Consider the following 23,787-nt stretch of genomic DNA (forward strand, 5'->3'; position numbering starts at 1 on the left):
AATCATCACTTGTAACTCCGTTCTTGATCCCCTTGTGCATGCCATCATCTCCATGCTTGGTCTTGCTCCAGTGTTCATCCCTCTTATCCATGACAGGCCCTTCATTTGTAAGCAAAACAAATGTATCCAATTTAGGCAGCATCATATTCTCATGAACATTAGAATCATTACCAAGAAACGAAAGTACCTGATAATTTAATTGGCATGCGCAAGCTCTAGTAATTGGTCCAGTATGTATAGCAGCAGGGGTTGTGGGTGTAACAATGGTATTGATGTCCTCGTCAAAAGTTCAATTTAATCATATTACTTAAGAACTCCCACTTAGATAGACATCCCTCTAATCATCTAAGTGATCACGTGATCCATATCAACTAAACCATGTCCAATCATCACGTGAGATGGGGTAGTTTTCAATGGTGAACATCGCTATGTTGATCATATCTACTATATGATTCACGCTCGACCTTCCGGTCTCAGTGTTCCGACGCCATATCTGCATATGCTAGGCTCGTCAAGTTTAAATCGAGTATTCTGCTTGTGCAAAACTGGCTTGCACCCGTTGTATGTGAACGTAGAGCTTATCACACCCGATCATCACGTGGTGTCTCGGCACGACGAACTGTAGCAACGGTGCATACTCAGGGAGAACACTTGTACCTTGAAATTTAGTGAGAGATCATCTTATAATGCTACCGCCGTACTAAGCAAAATAATATGCATAAAGGATAAACATCACATGCAATCAAATAAGTGATATGATATGGCCATCATCATCTTGTGCCTTTTGATCTCCATCTCCAAAGCACCGTCATGATCACCATCGTTACCGTCCTGACACCTTGATCTCCATCGAAGCATCGTTGTCGTCTCGCCAACTATTGCTTTTACGACTATCGCTACCGCTTAGTGATAAAGTAAAGCAATTACATGCCTATTGCATTTCATACAATAAAGCGACAACCATATGGCTCCTGCCAGTTGTCGATAACTGTGTTACAAAACATGATCATCTCATACAACAATTTATATAATCACGTCTTGACCATATCACATCACAACATGCCCTGCAAAAACAAGTTAGATGTCCTCTACTTTGTTGTTGCAAGTTTTACGTGGCTGCTACGGGCTTCTAGCAAGAACCGTTCTTACCTACGCATCAAAACCACAACATAGTATAGTGATTGCTTTTTGATCTTGAGAAAGAACCATGTTCATTGAAACCGATTCAACTAAAGTTGGAGAAACATACACCACTGGCCACATGTGTGCGAAGCACGTCGGTAGAACCAGTCTCGCGTAAGCGTACATGAAATGTCGGTCTGAGCCGCTTCATCCAACAATACCGCTAAATCAAGAATCAACTAGTGATGGCAAGCAATATGTATATACCCCTGCCCACAGCTCCTTTGTGTTCTACTCGTGCATATAACATCTACGCATAGACCTGGCTCGGATGCCACTGTTGGGGAATGCAATATTTCAAAAAAAAGTCCTACGATCACGCAAGATCTATCTGGGAGATGCATAGCAACGAGACGGGAAGAGTATGTCTACGTACCCTCGTAGACCGAAAGCGGAAGCGTTATGAAACGCGGTTGATGTATTCGAACGTTTTCACGATCCAACCGATCAAGTACCGAACGCACGGCACCTCCGCGATCTACACACCTTCAGCTCGGTGACATCCCTCATACTCTTGATCCAGTTGAGGCCAAGGGAGAGTTTCTTCAGCATGACGGCGTGATGACGGTGATGATGAAGTTACCGACGCAGGGCTTCGCCTAAGCACTACAACAATATGATCGAGGTGGAATTATGTGGAGGGGGGCACCGCACATGGCTAAACAATCAACTTGTGTGTCTATGGGGTGCCCCCTCCCTCGTGTATAAAGGAGTGGAGGAGGCGAGGACCGGCCCTCTCATGGCGCACCCAAGGGGGGAATCCTACTCCCAGTAGGAGTAGGTTTCCCCCCTTCCCTAATTGGAGTAGGAGAAGAAGGAAGAGGGAGAGAAGGAAAGGGGGGCCGCCCCCCTCCCAATTTGGATTGGGCTTGGGGGTCGCCCCCACCTTGGCCTCCTCCTCCTCTCTCCCACTAAGGCCCAATAAGGCTCATTGACTCCCCGGGGGGTTCTAGTAACCTCCCGGTACTCCGGAAAATGCCCAAACTTGTCCGAAACCATTCCGGTGTCCAAACGTAGCCTTCCAATATATCGATCTTTATATCTCGACCATTTCGAGACTCCTCGTCATGGCTGTGATCACATCCGGGACTCCGAACTACCTTCGGTACATCAAAAAACACATAAACTCATAATACCGATCGTCATCGAACGTTAAGCGTGCGGACCCTACGGGTTCGAGAACTATGTAGACATGACCGAGACTCACTTCCGGTCAATAACCAATAGCGGAACCTGGATGCTCATATTGGTTCCTACATATTCTACAAAGATCTTTGTTGGTCAAACCGCATAACAATATACGTTGTTCCCTTTGTCATCGGTACGTTACTTGCCCGAGATTTGATCGTCGGTATCTCAATACCTAGTTCAATCTCATTACCGGCAAGTCTCTTTATTCGTTCTGTAATGCATCATCCCGCAACTAACTCATTAGTCACATTGCTTGCAAGGCTTATAGTGACGTGCATTACCGAGAGGGCCTAGAGATACCTCTCCGATACACGGAGTGACAAATCCTAATCTTGATCTATGCCAACTCAACAAACACCGTCGGAGACACCTGTAGAGCATCTTTATAATCACCCAGTTATGTTGTGACATTTGATAGCACACTAAGTGTTCCTCTGGTATTCGGGAGTTGCATAATCTCATAGTTATAGGAACATGTATAAGTTATGGAGAAAGCAATAGCAATAAACTACACGATCATAGTGCTAAGCTAATGGATGGGTCAAGTTAATCACATCATTCTCTAATGATGTGATCCCGTTCATCACATGACAACTCTTGTCCATGGCTAGGAAACTTAACCATCTTTGATTAACTAGCTAGTCAAGTAGAGGCATACTAGTGACACTCTGTTTGTCTATGTATTCACACATGTATTAAGTTTCCGGTTAATACAATTCTAGTATGAATAATAAAAATTTATCATTATATAAGGAAATATAAACAACAACTTATTATTGCCTATAGGGCATATTTCCTTCAAGTGTTCGGATCATGCAGTCCGGATGTTTAGTCGTGTTTTAACGAATCAGCATTGGACATGCCCTTAGAGCAACTCCAACACATCGACCCATTTCGTCAACGCGCGTTAGCTTGGGTCGGCGCAGACAGAAAAGTCGGCCCAACGCGCCGACCCAAACGGACGCGCCTCTGCTTTTCGTCCGCCTGCCGACCCATTCCCGACCTAATTTTAAGCCTCATTTGCGTCGGCGCGGACACGAAACGGACACGCACGGCGCCCGCATACTTCTCCCCCTGGCCCGCTAGTCGGTGGCACATTGGCCATCCTCTCCCACCCCAAGATCGACAACAAACCCTCGCCCGCCTCCGCCGCGTTGCCCATTTTTTGGTGCCTCTGCCAGCAGTCGGTGCCGACACATCTCCCCCCAACGCTGCCACCTCCCACGTCACCGCCACCACCGTCTCGCTGCGGGGCACCGAAGCTTCCCACCCCCACCTTCCGATTCCGCTGCGAGCAGGAAGCCGCCTCGTCGCCCCGGCCAACTCCTTCATCCTGACGCCGGCACGCTCATCGGACACCTCCAGGCCAGCCACCTGGTCCAAGGGAGGTGCGCATCACTTCACCGGCCCACTCCTTTGTCAACGCCCGCAAGCTGTTCGACACTTTGCCAAGGTACAAAATGGACTCTGCCGACGAGTTCTTTTTCCATAATTTCCTTTGCGACTCTGACGATTCCTCGTCTGATGATGATGAGGAGATCTTGGCTGTTGTGTTGGTCCATCACCACCTTAATAGCCAGTGGCCGTTGTTCCGTGGCTCCATTCCGAGGGCACCTTCCGGTGTTGAATAGCAACCGAGAGAGCGAACATTTCCTTCTTTGGAAGGACTACTTTGACACAACCAACCCGTTGTTTAAACATCAGAAATTCCGGCGGCGTTTTTGTATGAGTAGGAATGTTTTCAACCATATTAGAGAGGGGGTGGTCGGATACGATGACTATTTCTAGTGCAAAGAGGATGCCCTTGGAAAGATTGTCTTCTCATCTTATCGAAAATGCACTACAGCCGTCCGGATGCTTGCATACGGAGTGCCGGTGATCTCATTGATGAGTACGTCCGTATGAGTGAGTCTACATGCCTAGACTTCATGTACAAGTTCTGTAAGGCTATGATTGCTGTGTTTGGCCCTGAGTACTTGAGAGAGCCGACTCCTCAAGATATAGCCCGCTTTTTGGCGATGAATGCCAGCAGGGGCTTCCCAGGGATGCTTGGCAGCATAGGCTGCTTGCACTGTGAGTTGAAGAACTTCCCTTCTTCTTGGCAAGGGAAGTATAAGGGCCATGTCAGGGCTTGCACTGTCATACTTGAGGCCGTGGCCTCACAAGATCTCTGGATCTGGCACTCTTTCTTCGGTATGGCCGGATCACACAATGATATCAACGTGCTTCAACGCTCGCCGGTGTTTGCAAGGCTTGCCGAAGGCAATAGCGCGCCGGTGAATGTTACCATCAACGGCCACAACTACGACAAAGGATACTACCTAGGTGATGGTATCTATCCTCAGTGGACTACTATTGTGAAGACGATCCCCAACCCTGTCGGAGAGAAGAGGAAAAGATTTGCCCAAGAGCAAGAGAGTGCTAGGAAGGACGTCGAGCGTGCCTTTGGTGTTTTGCAATCTCGATGGGGCATCGTTCGGTATCCTACTAAGACTTGGAGCACGAAGAAGTTGTGGGAGGTGATGACTGCTTGTGTGATCATGCACAATGTGATCATAGAAGATGAGCGTCCAAAACGTATCTACGATCAAGGGTTTCAGTTTCAGGATGAGAATGTTGTGCATAAGATGGAGGAGCGGCAATGTTTGAACAGTTCACCCAATTTCATCATGAAATACATGATTGGGAAACTCACATGCAGCTGCAAAATGATTTGGTTGAGCATACGTGGGCTCATGTTGGCAACCAATAGATATATCTTTTTTATTCGGCTTGTAAAACTATGTGAGGCAATTTAATTTTTATTCGGCTTGTAAAACTATGTGAAACAATTTAAATTTTATTTGGCTTATAAAAATATGCTTTATTTGGTTGTGAAACTGTGCTTTATTTGGTTGTGAAACTATACATTTGTTTGTGAAATAATGTAAAAAAAGTGTACATATTTGTTAAAAATGGGCGGTCAGCCAGCCACGTCGACAAATATGGGTAGGCGCGGTGGGCGCGCTGCCGACTCAAATGATAAACAGGATGGACACCGAATGGGCGACCGACCTAAACAGACAAAAAGCGCCGTCCGTTTGGGTGGGCGGGCGCTTGGAGTTGCTCTTACAGATGGAGGTCCGGCCGTTGCAGGGAAGGGAGGCATAGATGGCGATCTGCAGGATGAACAACGATTGGGATGACGTGCACCTGAGGCGTCAGATAGCGCCTTTAAAGATTTTGTACGCAGAATTACTCACGGACTCACCCGATAGCGCCTTTAAAGATTCTGTACGCAGAATCACTCACAATATTGCACGAAGAACGGATGCGTCTGTGTCCAGAACAGAACATTCCAGAGAAGCATTCAGTGACTCAAGCTTGATTTTCAGCAGAAAGAGTTCTTGAATTACCCCGAACTCCCGCACAGAAACACAATTAGCAACGTTGCAGATGAACTAACACGCGGCCTACAGCCTACAGTGACTCCCTACACCACTGGTCATTCTTCATCCGAGCTCTCGTACGCCTGGCCAAGCAAGCTTCCAGTCACATTCTGTGGCCTAGACTCTGTTGCTTCAGCTGGCTTTGGTTCATTCTGACATGAAGACATTTTGCTGACAGAAACTTCCTGGTTCTGCTTAGGCCCGTCATTCTCTGCTGCTTGCGGAGGGCTGCAAACCTTGGGTCGCTTCGGTTTGATCCCAACAATGTTCTTCAAGAGATCCCGTTGCCTGCCAATCAGGTATGCGCTATCGTTACGAGAGGGCGCGGTGGGTGGAAACATAATGTTTGATGAACACAGCTTAGTAGCTTACCTTATGTCGCTTTTTGGCCTGGCGTCGACACAAAGAGCGGCGGGTAGAGCAGGTGCAGAATCAGCTAGAGTCGCTGCTTTGTGAGGCGAGGGTTAAAGAAATCAAACAGACTATAGCATACACAAATCTAAATGAGAAACCACCCCTGCCTAGGTATGCTCCTCTGTTCTGCTATTCCAACTAACGGAAACAAAGCACATAATAACGATGTGGGAAATTGCAAGACAAGTTAAATGAAAAAACCACCCCTGGCAAGGCATGTCTCTACTGTGCTATTCCACATGATGAATAATAAATCAAATGGTAAATATGTGTACTATCGCAAATTGGCATACCAGGAGCTAGAGGAAGGCTTGGATCGTATTCACCAAACATTATTTATTTTGTAAAATGCAAGCTACGATGTTTCATTAAAGAGAGGATATCTTAAAAGCAGCGAATGCCCGCTTCTCTGTACGGCGAAGAAGACGCTCTGCATCTTCCTCAGCCTCCATTTGCTCTTTGAGGTAAAGCAAATCATCACTGTCCAATGCTGAAAAACATAAAAGTAACACACAAAAAAGCGGTTAACGAGCAACCGGCATGGAGTCCCCCTTGAAAAAAGCATGAAATACCTCCCCGTCCATGAAGGTAGCCTCCCCTCTCACCGGCAACATCCTGCATCTGTTGGCATCAACCGCCCAGTGGAGAGCCAAAATTTCTGTGAGGGCATGTTATCAGAACATTGCGTTGTAAAACTCAACTGGTAGCAGTAGTAACGGAATCGAGCTTGCAAGGAAATGTTGTGACATCTCACAGCCCCAGCTACCAAGTAATATAAATGTTATTCTACCAATAAACCAATGATCTCAGCAGAGAATGCACACAACCTCAACCTAAGGCAGCCCAGTAAATATTTCTGACCACATTGGACGATCTATCAGTCTAGAGAAAGCTATGGAATTCAGTCCGTCAGTACATTAATTTTTCACTTATTCTGATAACGTCAACTGTACTACTCTATATCAGCAGCACCAAGCCAGACATAATGCATATTCTAGCACAGCAACATGTAAAGAAGCAAATCACCACCCCAGCACATTCGACACTATGCCAGATTGACACCACATAAATGCAAAACTTGGCAAATCCATTCATTCAGACATCAAAATTATTAATTTGGCTGAATTTAACCTCTTTTTCATTGAATTTTAAATTATATTTTAGCAGCTAATGAAACTATTTCTCTTTAAAAAAATGGATACATAGCAGAAAAGTAAGACTCGATATAATAACATCTTATATGCAGATATTTAAAATAATGTGTTTAGATATACATCAAATGCAGTAGCAGTAATAAACTAACAATACAATCCGGTTAACCTTTGCAACCATGCGCTGAAAGGTGACGTCCTCATCATCGATCTTGTCCTTCCCCTTCCCCGACTTCCTATCTGCACATCCACAGCACAAACCCCAATTGTCATCAAAATGATCCCAATTAAAATGCCTGACAGACAAGAAAGGGTAAGAGCTTGTTGGCTACAGGAGAGTGATGAATCAAGAACCTTTAGGATCGCTGAGATTGGTATACTCACGGACCTCACGTCCAGACATGTCGAACGCTGAGCTGGGCCCTATTTAGATCCAGATCCAACATCAGATACACTTTCACCAATGCTTTTCTTACCAAATCAATAGGCCAGTAAAATACATAAATGAAAACTACTAGCTTAGTAATCTTATCGGAACAAAAATAATACTGCCCTTTAAAGACAAATGGTGTACCTCACCAGGGTGACCAACGGCTAAAATACTAACCCTAGTCCTAGAATGTTTTTCTTATAAATAGCACTAGAACTGTTCCCATGCAGTACTTGTTCAGTCTCATACTTTTACATATGTACTCCCTCTGTAAACTAATATAAGATCTTTTAGATCACTATGTACTCTACTTATATTAGTTTACAGAGGGAGTACATGGCAAGTGACTCTACCATACATCATTTGCATTTTGGACAAGTAACAAACACTTCTATGACTAATTTAGGGTGCAGAGTTATGCCCTGGAGATGCATAGAAGACGGATCCCATAGTCATCCATGGTTCAGGAGCTGTTCATAACAATCAGGAGAATGTGACACGATATAATACATGCAAGTATTGCAGGTTGTTTGTAAAAGCTGCCAACGAGCCAAATTGTGCCCTAAGTCGTGTGACCATAAAAAAAGCTGATTACACCTTCTAAAGGGCTTCGTCTTGTGCATAAACCAGCCTAAGATGAACTGTTAACAGGAGCTCCGGTCTGGGGAAGCCCTGAGAGGCCCATACCCTGTTTGAATGGTTCTAAAATTTTGAGTTTATTATCTGTGGTGAATGCTACAAAATCTTTAATACCCCTAGACTTATTTGTGGTCTTTTTGGTCGATAGTATCTTAGTGCAACAAAGTGCTACATTAAAATTTAAAATAACTTTTGTAGTGGCATGCCAAATAAGAGCAAGGTTCGGATGTTTTTGTGCCAACATAAATTGTAAAAGCATAAATGTATCATCTGTAAACATACTCTCGCATACATACATGCACCCAAAAAATCTATGCATATGTGAACGTATTAAAGAAATGTGCAAAACAACAAGAGCAGTACTCTTCTCATGGCTGCCAAAATATATTGCTAGATCAGTATGACTACAGCCAATCCGATTCACTTTAGTTCCAATATTATTTTAGGGTTTGTAGCCACGTTATAACAGTACAAAAAAATAAGTAAAAGATACAGCCTTAACATTTAAGGGCATGTGCCATATGTACAATTTATTCACTGCCTGGCCATCAAACATGTATGACTGTATAACTTACCAACTCCCTGTGGAAGACAACAATTTTGCTACAAAAATTCATGCATTGCCTACAAGGCTCCAACAGACAAGTACTGTACATAAATTGGTTAAGTGCTACAGCAATTCCTCTTTTTGCAGGGAAATGGCTACAGTAATTCAGACCTGAAGAATCTGAGCAACTACCTAGCTCCACACCTTGGTTCATTTTTTCAATTCACATGCTCGGACATAAATTCTCGTTACCACTACTAAAATATTAATGGATCCATGAACGGAGGGGACACGTGCAGGGCAAGTTTCATGCAAAAGATTCAGCAAATCCAAACATGCATAAATACAAGAAACAATTCTGGAGGGCAGCCAAATTAACAATGTCAGATATTCTTACCTTGTGGCCTTGCGGGCAGCCGGCTACGTTTATGGCAGAAGGGAGACGGTGACCTTGTTGGTTGGCAGGTGACTGGAGTGGAGGCAGGAGGGAGACGGTGACCTTGCTGATGGGCAGGTAACTGGGGTGTGGGAGGGAGCGGAGGGATGTCGGGAAGGAGCGCGAAGCCGGGGGCCGAGAGCGGAGGGGAGTCGGGGAGGGTAGCGGCGGGGGAGGGGGCGGGATCGGAAGGAGGCGGAGGGAACCAAGGAGGGAGCGAGAGAGGAACCAAGCCGTCAGGTCGGATTGGGAAAAACCCCGAGTGGATTTTTGGCCGTAATTTCTGCCAACCTCGATGGCAATTCCGCGGCAGGGTTTGGGAGAAGGTCCAAACTCGAAAGGCCTGGCCAAATGGTTTAGGTCTTTTTGATTCCGACTTTACTCTCTCGCGTCCCGCGAGCGATTCCCATGCGTGGAGCGATCCGTCCAGGGCAGCTGTGATTTTCGCGATGATGGTGGGAATGCTCCCTCACGTAATCACACCATCCTGTGATTTTCAGGATGGGCCCATCAAAACCTGCCTAATCCCACAGATCTCACGTAATCACTTGCCTTATTCTTCAGATCTTCTATCTCCTTCCCATAATGGCAGCCCAAGCTTACCGATGCCCAAACCTGCCTAATCGGTCATGTCTGAATCGAGCGCTGCAACGCGCGCGCGCAATAGTCACACCCCTTTGATTCATAGGATAGGAATTTTATATGAATAGAAAAATTATAGGAAGTAAGATAACATGTATGTCAATTTTTATAGAGAAAGAGATGTCATTTGATGCATAGGATAGGATTTTTTTCATTAAGTCTAGACTAATGTTTTTTTCCTTCAAAACATGAAGGATTGATTTATATCCTATATAGGAATAGGAATCCATTCCTACAAACCAAAGGGCTTCAAAGGAATTTTTTCTTTGCAAATCCTATCCTACAGAATTCTTATAAAAATCCTACAAACCAAAGAAGGCCTTAACCGTTTAAGATTTACAGCCGGACTGAACAAAGTTGGCCTCTTAAATACTCGTGGACGCCTCCGGTCAGCGCCCGGGTGTATCCATTTTGATTCTCTATTTTTTCATTCACGAAGTCATGTCTCTTATTTATTTATTTTATAAAAGATGCTTTATGACGGGCCTACTTCTATGTGACATACGCAGGACTACTGACTAGGGACATCCGGACACTCCTCATACTCTTTTCATATGTGAGATGAATATGAGGGTTGTCGGACAACCCAGACATTTAAGGAGGCTTTAAGGGATCCAGTTGGGTCAACTTTTTGCTTCTTTCCACTGTCCAGTCAGTGATCTTCGCGCCCGCCTGATCAATTTGAGGAGTACAGCTGTAGATGCTCGAAGAGCAACTCCAATAAATCCTCTATATGTAAAAAGAAACAGATATAGTCTAGAGAAAGTTTAAGAAAAAATGTTTCCAATGGATCTCATAAACTTGAAATAAATTTAAAGAATCGTAAGACCTCTTCGGAGTTCGGAGCACATGTTTTTTTCCATCATAATAACTTTATGCATCAAATAATGGCCAGATCGTTTACATAATGAAGAATAAAGTCAGGAAAGTTTGTCTCCCACATTTTAGACATGCTAATACTAATGCAATGATTAGCTAATTCATCCTTCACCGTATTGGCTTCTCTACTACAATGATAAAAAGTAATACTAGCAAACTTCAATGTCAAAAGACAACATTCAGCTATGATAGACACATCCGTTTCGATATATGCGTTAGGATCAAAGATGGCCTCCAATGCGTTGATACTATCAGACTCGATTGCCAGCTTCATGCATCCCAGGTTTGCTGCTAAGTTTAGCCTACACAAGTTAGCTGCCAATCTTGTTGGTTCTACACTGGCTACATGGGGTATCAAATGAGTTGTTGCTGTTGGGGAACATAGTAATTTCAAAAAAAATCTTGCGCACACGCCCGATCATGGTGATGCATAGCAATGAGAGAGGAGAGTATCGTCTACGTACCCTCGTAGACCGTAAGCGGAAGCGTTATGACATCACGGTTGATGTAGTCGTACGTCTTCACGATCGACCAAGCTAGCACCGAAGGTACGACACCTCCGCGATCTGCACATGTTCGGCTCGGTGACGTCCCGCGAACTCACGATCCAGTAGAGTTTCGAGGGAGAGTTTCGTCAGCACGACGGCGTGATGACGGTGATGATGATGCTACCGGAACAGGGCTTCGCCTAAGCACCGCTACGATATGACCGAGGTGGATTATGGTGAAGGGGGGCACCGCACACAGCTAAAAGATCAATGATCAACTTATGTGTCTATGGGGTGCCCCCCTCCCCCGTATATAAAGGAGTGGTTCCCCGGGGGGTTCCGGTAACCCTCCGGTACTCCGGTATTCGTCCAAACTTATTCGGAACCCTTTCGATGTCCAAACATAGTTATTCAATATATCAATCTTTATGTCTCGATCATTTCGAGACTCCTCGTCATGTCCGTGATCAAATCCAGGACTCCAAACTATCTTCGGTACATCAAAACACATAAACTCGTATTACCGATCGTCACGGAACATTAAGCGTGCGGACCCTACGGGTTCGAGAACTATGTAGACATGACCGAGACATGTCTTCGGTCAATAACCAATAGCGGAACCTGGATGCTCATATTGGCTCCTACATATTCTACGAAGATCTTTATCGGTCAAACTGCATAACGCTATACGTTGTTCCCTTTATCATCGGTATGTTACTTGCCCGAGATTCGATCGTCGGTATCTCAATACCCAGTTCAATCTCGTTACCGGCAGGTCTCTTTACTCGTTCCGTAATGCTACATCCCGTAACTAACTCATTAGCTACATTGCTTGCAAGGCTTATTGTGATGTACATTGCCGAGAGGGGCCAGAGATACCTCTCCGACAATCGGAGTGACAAATTCTAATCTTGATCCATGCCAACTCAACAAACACCATCGGAGACACCTGTAGAGCACCTTTATAATCACCCAGTTACGTTGTGACGTTTGGTAGCACACAAAGTGTTTCTCCAGTATTCGGAATTTGCATGATCTCATAGTCATAGGAACATGTATAGTTATGGATAAAGTAGTAACAACAAACTAAACGATCATCATGCTAAGCTAACGGATGGATCAAGTCAATCACATCATTTTTTAATGATGTGATCCCGTCAATCAAATGACAACTCATGTCTATGGTTAGAAAACATAACCATCATTGATTCAACGAGCTAGTCAAGTAGAGGCAAACTAGTGACACTGTAACATCCCAAATTTTCAATTTGGAATGTTATACATAGGTCATTCATGCATATCATATTTTATTGCTTTTTTGCCTCCCGATCCTCGAAATCTAAGCAACTCAAGGACCCACGGAGAGAGTTGGGAATTTCGATATTTTCATATTTAAGTTTTCTCAAATTTTGAAAATAGGATCATTTGGTTTTAATTGTTTTTCTCTCTGAAAACATTTCATAATAAAAATATATAAGAGGAGATAAAATGACTTCTCCAAAATAAATAAAATATTGGAGGAAAAATATTAAAATCAAATAAATATTTTATTTTGGCTTTTATCGTTAATTTATTTGAATTAGAAAATATGCATTTTTTCAAAATTGCAGCTTAGGGCCAAGAAAATGTTCATCATGTTCTAAATATTTTATTTAGACGTTGAAAATTTGTTTTGTTTTTTTAGATTCATATTCTATTTATTAGGATTTTTTCGGCGAAATCTTCAAAAAAAACTTCTTCAGACCGGGCCGGGCCGCAGCCCAGCCGGCCCATCCTGCTCGCGCCGCCTCGTCCTCCTGTGCGGACGCCGGACTCCGGTGAGGAGGAGTCCGGGTCGGCCTCGCCGCCCCCTCGCGCAAGCCGAGGCCCCCGAGCGCCTCTTTTTAAGCCACGCCGCCCCCTCACCTCCTCACCCCGCGCCGCCAGCCCCGCCCTGCCAGCCCCGCGCCGCCGCTCGCCGCTGCCCGCACCGCCGCCGAGGCGCAACATCGTGCCGCCTCACGCCGCGTTCCGCCGCCCCGCACTGCACCCCGCCTCGCCACGCCGCCGCGTAAGCCCGCCGGAGCCACCGCCGACAGATCTCGTCGTTTCGTTTTTTTCGGTTTTAGGTGAAAACCTCGGTTTTTCTAGAAACCCTAGATGCGTTTTTTTATTTTTATTCGGTTCGGTTTTCTCGGTTTAGTTAGTCAGCGAACGTTCGTTCGTTCGTTCGACTTAACGAATGCCGTTCATCCGTTAGCCGCAGACAGCGAACGTTCGTTCGTTAGCCTGTTCGTCTCCTTTCTTTTTCAAGGGGTTTTCCGCGATTATTTCCGATCGCGATTTCTGCCCAAATCTTCATTCTAGTTTATCTTTTCGCTCGTTTATCCGAATAAGGTGAAACAAGCGCCTAGATCTTCGTCTCAAAGCCCTCTTTCTGTTTAACCAACTTGAACAAGATTTTGGTACTGTAAAATTTGACTTCAGTCCAGATTAGTAAACGGATCTTGTTTCTTTCGTAGTTTGAGTTTTGCTACTTCATTTGATTTGATTCTTTTTGCAAACCGGAGTTCTTCAGTTGAACTTTCTGGTTAGATCTTATTATTTGAGTTTTCCCCATGCATCTTTGCTTGATTGCTTATGTATGCTGTTGTTTGTTCGCGATAGAACTCCTGGAGTGCGAAGCGTGCTACTACGATTCTCTAGGATTTGCAGATCATCAGCAAGGCAAGTAACACTTTGATCATACCCCTTTATCACCCAGTTTTTATGCATTAGTTTCAACCCTCACACGTTGCATGAGTAGGATCTCTTAACTTGTGGGTCTGGGAAGTAGATCATGAGGTAGAACCTATTACCTGTTTTATTATCAAGCCCTTGGGAGTTACTTCTGTTGGAAATATGCCCTAGAGGCAATAATAAAAGGATTATTATTATATTTCCTTGTTCATGATAATTGTCTTTTATTCATGCTATAATTGTGTTATCCAGAAATCGTAATACATGTGTGAATACATAGACACCAACATGTCCCTAGTAAGCATCTAGTTGACTAGCTCGTTGATCAACAGATAGTCATGGTTTCCTGACTATGGACATTGGATGTCATTGATAATGAGATCACATCATTAGGAGAATGATGTGATGGACAAGACCCAATCCTAAACATAGCACAAGATCGTATAGTTCGTTTGCTAGAGTTTTTCCAATGTCAAGTATCTTTTCCTTAGACCATGAGATCGTGTAACTCCCGGATACTGTAGGAGTGCTTTGGGTGTACCAAATGTCACAACATAACTGGGTGACTATAAAGGTATACTACGGGTATCTCCGAAAGTGTCTGTTGGGTTGACACGGATCAAGACTGGGATTTGTCACTCCGTATGACGGAGAGGTATCTCTGGGCCCACTCGGTAATGCATCATCATAATGAGCTCAAAGTGACCAAGTGTCTGGTCACGGGATCATGCATTACGATACGAGTAAAGTGACTTGCCGGTAACAAGATTGAACGAGGTATTGGGATACCGACGATCAAATCTCGGGCAAGTAACGTACCGATTGACAAAGGGAATTGTATATGGGGTTGCTTGAATCCTCGACATCGTGGTTCATCCGATGAGATCATCGAGGAGCATGTGGGAGCCAACATGGGTATCCAGCTCCCACTGTTGGTTATTGACCGGAGAGCCATCTCGGTCATGTCTACATGTCTCCCGAACCCGTAGGGTCTACACACTTAAGGTTCGGTGACACCAGGGTTGTAGAGATATGAATATGCAGTAACCCAAAAGTTGTTCGGAGTCCCGGATGAGATCCCAGACATCACAAGGAGTTCCGGAATGGTCCGGAGGTGAAGAATTATATATATGAAGTGCAGTTTCGGCCATCGGGAGAGTTTCGGGGGTCACCGGTATTGTACCGGGACCACCGGATGGGTCCCGGGGGTCCATCGGGTGGGACCACCCATCCCGGAGGGCCCCATGGTCTGAAGTGGGGAGGGGAACCAGCCCATAGTGGGCTGGTGCACCCCCCCTGGCCCACCCCCTGCGCCTAGGGTTGGAAACCCTAGGGTGGGGGGGGGCCCACTTGCCTTGGGGGCCACTCCACCCTTAGCCGCCGCCCCCCCTAGGAGATCCCATCTCCTAGGGCTGGCGCCCCCCATTGGGGAGCCTATATAAAGGGGGGAGGGAGGGGCAGCCGCACGCTTGACTCTTGGAGCCTCCCTCTCCCTTGCTACACCTCTCCCTCTCGCAGAAGAACGGCGAAGCCCTGCTGCGGTGACTGCTGCATCCACCACCATGCCGTCGTGCTGCTGGATCTTCATCAACCTCTCCTTCCCCCTTGCTGGATCAAGAAGGAGGAGACGTCACGCTGACTGTACGTGTGTTTAACGCGGAGGTGTCGTCCGTTCGGCCCTAGGATCTCCGGTAATTTGGATCACGACGAGTACGACTCCCTCATCCCCGTTCTCTTGAACGCTTCCGCTCGCGATCTACAAAGGTATGTAGATGCATCCGATCACTCGTTGCTAGATGAACTCATAGATGGATCTTGGTGAAAACATAGGATTTTTTTTTGTTTTCTGCAACGTTCCCCAACAGTGGCATCATGAGCTAGGTCTATGCGTAGTTCTCTTTGCACGAAGAGAACACAATTTGTTGTGGGCGTAGATGTTGTCAACTTTCTTGCCGCTACTAGTCTTATTTTGCTTCAGCAGTATTGTGGGATGAAGCGGCCCGGACCAACCTTACACGTACGCTTACGTGAGACCGGTTCCACCGACTGACATGCACTAGTTGCATAAGGTGGCTGGCGGGTGTCTGTCTCTCCCACTTTAGTTGGAGCGGATTCGATGAAAAGGGTCCTTATGAAGGGTAAATAGAAGTTGACAAATCACGTTGTGGCTTTCACGTAGGTAAGAAAACGTTCTTGCTAGAACCCTATTGCAGCCACGTAAAACTTGCAACAACAATTAGAGGACGTCTAACTTGTTTTTGCAGCAAGTGTTTTGTGATGTGATATGGCCAAAGTTGTGATGAATGATGAATGATATATATGTGATGTATGAGATGTTCATGCTATTGTAATAGGAATCATGACTTGCATGTTGATGAGTATGACAACCGGCAGGAGCCATAGGAGTTGTCTTTATTTTTTGTATGACCTGCGTGTCATTGAGAAACGCCATGTAAATTACTTTACTTTATTGCTAAACGTGTTAGCCATAGTAGTAGAAGTAATAGTTGGCGAGCAACTTCATGGAGACACGATGATGGAGATCATGGTGTCATGCCGGTGACAAGATGATCATGGAGCCCCAAGATGGAGATCAAAGGAGCTATGTGATATTGGCCATATCATGTCACTATTATTATTTGATTGCATGTGATGTTTATCATGTTTTTGCATCTTGTTTACTTAGAACAACAGTAGTAAATAAGATGATCCCTCATAATAATTTCAAGAAAGTGTTCCCCCTAACTGTGCACCGTTGCGACAGTTCGTTGTTTCGAAGCACCACGTGATGATCGGGTGTGATAGATTCCAACGTTCACATACAATGGGTGTAAGACAGATTTACACATGCAAACACTTAGGTTGACTTGACGAGCCTAGCATGTACAGACATGGCCTCGGAACACAAAAGACCGAAAGGTCGAGCATGAGTCGTATAGAAGATACGATCAACATGAAGATGTTCACCGATGTTGACTAGTCCGTCTCACGTGATGATCAGACACGGTCTAGTTAACTCGGATCATGTTATACTTAGATGACTGGAGGGATGTCTATCTGAGTGGGAGTTCATTAAATAGATGAAGTTAATTATTATGAACTTAGTCTAAAATATTTACAATATGTCTTGTAGATCAAATGGCCAATGGTGTCCTCAACTTCAACGCGTTCCTAGAGAAAACCAAGCTGAAAGACGATGGCAGCAACTATACGGACTGGGTCCGGAACCTAAGGATCATCCTCATAGCTGCCAAGAAAGATTATGTCCTACAAGCACCGCTAGGTGAAGCACCTGTTCTCCCTGCAGAACAAGACGTTATGAACGCTTGGCAGACACGTACCGATGATTACTCCCTCGTTCTGTGCGGCATGCTTTACAGCTTAGAGCCGGGGCTCCAAAAGCGTTTTGAGAGACACGGAGCATATGAGATGTTCGAAGAGCTGAAAATGGTTTTTCAAGCTCATGCCCGGGTTGAGAGATATGAAGTCTCCGACAAGTTCTTCAGCTGTAAGATGGAGGAAAACAGTTCTGTCAGTGAGCACATACTCACTATGTCTGGGTTACATAACCGCTTGACTCAGCTGGGAGTTAATCTCCCGGATGACGCGGTCATTGACAGAATCCTTCAATCGCTTCCATCGAGCTACAAGAGCTTTGTGATGAACTTCAATATGCAGGGGATGGAAAAGACCATTCCTGAAGTATTTGCAATGCTGAAATCAGCAGAGGTAGAAGTCAAAAAGGAACATCAAGTGTTGATGGTGAATAAAACCACTAAGTTCAAGAAAGGCAAGGGTAAGAAGAACTTCAAGAAGGACGGCAAGGGAGTTGCCGCACCCGGCAAGCAAGCTGCCGGGAAGAAGCCAAAGAATGGACCCAAGCCCGAGACTGAGTGCTTTTATTGCAAGGAAAGTGGTCACTGGAAGCGGAACTGCCCCAAATACTTAGCGGACAAGAAGGCCGGCAAAACGAAAGGTATATGTGATATACATGTAATTGATGTGTACCTTACCAGTACTCGTAGTAGCTCCTGGGTATTTGATACCGGTGCAGTTGCTCACATTTATAACTCAAAGCAAGAGCTGCGGAATAAGTGGAGACTGGCGAAGGACGAGGTGACAATGCGCGTCGGGAATGGTTCCAAGGTCGATGGGATCGCCGTCGGCATGCTACCTCTACATTTACCTATGTGATTAGTTTTGAACCTCAATAATTGTTATTTAGTGCCAAGTTTGAGCATGAACATTGTATCAGGATCTCGTTTAATACGAGATGGCTACTCATTTAAATCTGAGAATAATGGTTATTCTATTTATATGAGAGATATGTTTTATGGTCATGCTCCGATGGCGAATGGTTTATTCTTAATGAATCTCGAGCGTAATGCTACACATATTCATAGTGTGAGTACCAAAAGATGTAAGGTTGATAATGATAGTCCCACATACTTGTGGCACTGCCACCTTGGTCACATAGGTTTCAAATGCATGAAGAAGATCCATGCAGATGGACTTTTAGAGTCTCTTGATTACGAATCATTTGACACGTGCGAACCATGCCTCATGGGTAAAATGACCAAGACTCCCTTCTCAGGAACAATGGAGCGAGCAACCAACTTATTGGAAATCATACATACTGATGTGTGCGGTCTAATGAGTGTTGAGGCTCGTGGTGGTTATCGTTATGTTCTCACCCTCACTGATGACTTGAGTAGATATGGGTATGTCTACTTAATGAAACACAAGTCTGAGACCTTTGAAAGGTTCAAGGAATTTCAGAGTGAGGTTGAGAATCAACATGACAGGAAAATCAAGTTCTTGCGATCAGATCGTGGAGGAGAATACTTGAGTCACGAATTTGGCACACACTTAAGAAAAAGTGGAATAGTTTCACAACTCACGCCGCCTGGAACACCTCAGCGTAATGGTGTGTCTGAACGTCGTAATCGCACTCTATTAGGTATGGTGCGATCTATGATGTCTCTTACCAATTTACCACTATCATTTTGGGGCTATGCTTTAGAGACTGCCGCATTCACTTTAAATAGGGCTCCGTCGAAATCCGTTGAGACGACACCGTATGAATTATGGTTTGGGAAGAAACTTGAGCTGTCGTTTCTAAAAGTTTGGGGATGCGATGCTTATGTCAAAAAACTTCAACCTGAAAAGCTCGAACCCAAGTCGGAAAAATGCGTCTTCATAGGATACCCTAAAGAAACTATTGGGTATACCTTCTACCTCAGATCCGAAGGCAAGATCTTTGTTGCCAAGAATGGATCCTTTCTAGAGAAGGAGTTTCTCTCGAAAGAAGTAAGTGGGAGGAAAGTAGAACTTGATGAAGTATTACCTCTTGAACCGGAAAATGGCGCAACTCAAGAAAATGTTCCTGAGGTGCCTGCACCGACTAGAGAGGAAGTTAATGATGATGATCATGAAACTTCAGATCAAGTTGCTACTGAACTTCGTAGGTCCACAAGGACACGTTCCGCACCAGAGTGGTACGGCAACCCTGTCTTGGAAATCATGTTGTTAGACAACGGTGAACCTTCAAACTATGAAGAAGCGATGGCGGGCCCGGATTCCGACAAATGGCTGGAAGCCATGAAATCCGAGATAGGATCCATGTATGAAAACGAAGTATGGACTTTGACTGACTTGCCCATTGAGCGGCGAGCCATAGAAAATAAATGGATCTTTAAGAAGAAGACAGACGCGGATGGTAATGTGACCATCTATAAAGCTCGGCTTGTCGCTAAGGGTTATCGACAAGTTCAAGGGGTTGACTACGATGAGACTTTCTCACCGGTAGCGAAGCTGAAGTCCGTCCGAATCATGTTAGCAATTGCGGCATTCTATGATTATGAGATATGGCAAACGGACGTCAAAACGGCATTCCTTAATGGTTTCCTTAAGGAAGAATTGTATATGATGCAGCCAGAAGGTTTTGTCGATCCTAAGAATGCTGACAAGGTGTGCAACCTCCAACGCTCGATTTATGGGCTGGTGCAAGTATCTCGGAGTTGGAACATTCGCTTTGATGAGATGATCAAAGTGTTTGGGTTTATGCAGACTTATGGAGAAGCCTGCGTTTACAAGAAAGTGAGTGGGAGCTCTGTAGCATTTCTCATATTATATGTAGATGACATACTTTTGATGGGAAATGATATAGAGCTTTTGGACAGCATTAAGGCCTACTTGAATAAGAGTTTTTCAATGAAGGACCTTGGAGAAGCTGCTTATATATTAGGCATCAAGATCTATAGAGATAGATCAAGACGCCTCATAGGTCTTTCACAAAGCACATACCTTGATAAGATATTGAAGAAGTTCAATATGGATCAGTCTAAGAAGGGGTTCTTGCCTGTGTTGCAAGGTGTGAAATTGAGCTCAGCTCAATGTCCGACCACGGCAGAAGATATAGAAGAGATGACTGTCATCCCCTATGCCTCAACCATAGGTTCTATTATGTATGCCATGCTGTGTACCAGACCTGATGTAAACCTTGCCGTAAGTTTGGTAGGTAGGTACCAAAGTAATCCCGGCAAGGAACACTGGACAGCGGTCAAGAATATCCTGAAGTACCTGAAAAGGACTAAGGAAATGTTTCTCGTTTATGGAGGTGATGAAGAGCTCGTCGTAAAGGGTTACGTCGATGCTAGCTTCGACATAGATCTGGATGACTCTAAGTCACAAACCGGATATGTGTATATTTTGAATGGTGGGGCAGTAAGCTGGTGCAGTTGCAAGCAGAGCGTCGTGGCGGGATCTACATGTGAAGCGGAGTACATGGCAGCCTCGAAGGCAGCGCATGAAGCAATTTGGGTGAAGGAGTTCATCACCGACCTAGGAGTCATACCCAATGCGTCGGGGCCGATCAAACTCTTCTGTGACAACACTGGAGCTATTGCACTTGCAAAGGAGCCCAGGTTTCACAAGAAGACCAGGCACATCAAGCGTCGCTTCAACTCCATTCGTGAAAATGTTCAAGATGGAGACATAGATATTTGTAAAGTACATATGGACCTGAATGTAGCAGATCCGTTGACTAAACCTCTCCCTAGAGCAAAACATGATCAACACTAGAATTCCATGGGTGTTTGATTCATCACAATGTAACTAGATTATTGACTCTAGTGCAAGTGGGAGACTGTTGGAAATATGCCCTAGAGGCAATAATTAAAGGATTATTATTATATTTCCTTGTTCATGATAATTGTTTTTTATTCATGCTATAATTGTGTTATACGGAAATCGTAATACATGTGTGAATACATAGACACCAACATGTCCCTAGTAAGCCTCTAGTTGACTAGCTCGTTGATCAACAGATAGTCATGGTTTCCTGACTATGGACATTGGATGTCATTGATAATGAGATCACATCATTAGGAGAATGATGTGATGGACAAGACCCAATCCTAAACATAGCACAAGATCATATAGTTCGTTTGCTAGAGTTTTTCCAATGTCAAGTATCTTTTCCTTAGACCATGAGATCGTGTAACTCCTGGATACCGTAGGAGTGCTTTGGGTGTACCAAACGTCACAACGTAACTGGGTGACTATAAAGGTATACTATGGGTATCTCCGAAAGTGTCTGTTGGGTTGACACGGATCAAGACTGGGATTTGTCACTCCGTATGACGGAGAGGTATCTCTGGGCCCACTCGGTAATGCATCATCATAATGAGCTCAAAGTGACCAAGTGTCTGGTCACGGGATCATGCATTACAGTATGAGTAAAGTGACTTTCCGGTAACGAGATTGAATAAGGTATTGGGATACCGACGATCGAATCTCGGGCAAGTAACATACCGATTGACAAAGGGAATTGTATACGGGGTTGCTTGAATCCTCGACATCGTGGTTCATCCGATGAGATCATCGAGGAGCATGTGGGAGCCAACATGGGTATCCATATCCCACCGTTGGTTATTGACCAGAGAGCCATCTCGGTCATGTCTACATGTCTCCCGAACCCGTAGGGTCTACACACTTAAGGTTCGGTGACGCTAGGGTTGTAGAGATATGAATATGCAGTAACCCGAAAGTTGTTCGGAGTCCCGGATGAGATCCTGGACGTCACGAGGAGTTCCAGAATGGTCCGGAGGTGAATAATTATATATAGGAAGTGCAGTTTCGGCCATCGGGAGAGTTTCGGGGGTCACCGGTATTGTACCGGGACCACCGGATGGGTCCCGGGGGTCCATTGGGTGGGACCACCCATCCCGGAGGGCCCCATGGTCTGAAGTGGGGAGGGGAACCAGCCCATAGTGGGCTGGTGCGCCCCCCTTGGCCCACCCCCTACGCCTAGGGTTGGAAACCCTATGGTGGGGGGGGGGGGGCGCCCCACTTGCCTTGGGGGCCACTCCACCCTTGGTCGCCGCCCCCCTAGGAGATCCCATCTCCTAGGGCGGGCGCCCCCCTTGGGGAGCCTATATAAAGGGGGGAGGGAGGGGCAGCCGCACGCTTGACTCTTGGCGCCTCCCTCTCCCCTGCAACACCTCTCCGTCTCGCAGAAGAACGGCGAAGCCCTGCTGCGGTGACTGCTGCATCCACCACCACGCCGTCGTGCTGCTGGATCTTCATCAACCTCTCCTTCCCCCTTGCTGGATCAAGAAGGAGGAGACGTCACGCTGACCGTACGTGTGTTGAACGCGGAGGTGCCGTCCATTCGGCGCTAGGATCTCCGGTGATTTGGATCACGACGAGTACAACTGCCTCATCCCCGTTCTCTTGAACGCTTCCGCTCGTGATCTACAAAGGTATGTAGATGCATCTGATCACTCGTTGCTAGATGAACTCATAGATGGATCTTGGTGGAAACGTAGGAATTTTTTTTGTTTTCTGCAACATTCCCCAACAACTTCTACGTTATGCTTATATTGCTATGCTATGCTCGTAGACGTGGATTGGGTTTGAGAGTAACCATGACAGATGTGAGTTGTTAATTAATGGTTCAACTTAAGGTGGCAACTTTAATACACATCTGGGTGGATTGCATGTGGGCACCTGGAGAATCCAGTGTTGTCCTAGGATATCCCAGCGTACCCGTGTGATCATCCTACGGTCCTCCACCCAGGCTCAAAGGGATCATGAGATTATTCATGCTAGAAACTTCCGTGTGCATTCACAAGCCATTATGGGCTTTGGCATAGTTGAGTAGGTTGTGTGACATCTTTCAGTGGTGGGCTAGCATATGTAGGGGAAAGTAGGTGTAACGGTCCACCCAGAGTAAAGAGTTAATGCTTTATAAAGACTTTGTCTCGGTCATTTACTTCTCAAACACCCTGTAGTGCAAGAAATCCGATGGAGGAGATCGAGTCTTGTGGGGAAAAGTGCGCAAACCTTTGTAGAGTGTATAAACAAATCATGGCTAGCCGTGTCCCCGGTTATGGACATCTTGAGTATCTGGTACTTGAATTATTGATTTGATCTCATCACCCTAAAGTTAATTTGTTGGGATGTTAATGACTATTTTAATTGGGATTGAGTTGGAGGAACCTTCTCAATGATGTTTCAACTACCATGATAGTTAAATAAAATATATTCCTTTGTTGTAGGGAAAAATTGGCTTTTCGCAAAACAATATAACCATAGAGCCACCACCAGCCATATATGCATGTAGTGATAACATGTATC

General features: G+C 45.2%; 1 protein-coding gene across 2 annotated transcripts; it reads right to left on the reverse strand.

Moving 5' to 3' along the window:
- Positions 1–5,634: 5,634 nt before the first annotated feature.
- Positions 5,635–9,777, reverse strand: LOC123103071 (uncharacterized). Of its 2 annotated transcripts, none has more exons than XM_044524561.1 (7): positions 9,380–9,777; positions 7,721–7,789; positions 7,536–7,606; positions 6,788–6,836; positions 6,599–6,705; positions 6,174–6,253; positions 5,635–6,089 (listed from the first exon to the last, which is right to left on the reverse strand). In XM_044524561.1, the coding sequence occupies exons 2-7, from the start codon at positions 7,767–7,769 to the stop codon at positions 5,858–5,860; spliced, it is 588 nt and encodes a 195-aa protein (XP_044380496.1). In that variant the 5' UTR covers positions 7,770–7,789; positions 9,380–9,777; the 3' UTR covers positions 5,635–5,857. The 2 variants fall into 2 exon arrangements, with proteins under 2 accessions (XP_044380496.1, XP_044380497.1); XM_044524562.1 differs by having other exon boundaries at positions 6,788–6,873; positions 9,380–9,772.
- Between the last annotated feature and the right edge of the window lie 14,010 nt (positions 9,778–23,787).

This window comes from Triticum aestivum, chromosome 5A (assembly GCF_018294505.1).
Source record: "Triticum aestivum cultivar Chinese Spring chromosome 5A, IWGSC CS RefSeq v2.1, whole genome shotgun sequence".
In the NCBI taxonomy this organism is placed as follows: domain Eukaryota; kingdom Viridiplantae; phylum Streptophyta; class Magnoliopsida; order Poales; family Poaceae; genus Triticum; species Triticum aestivum.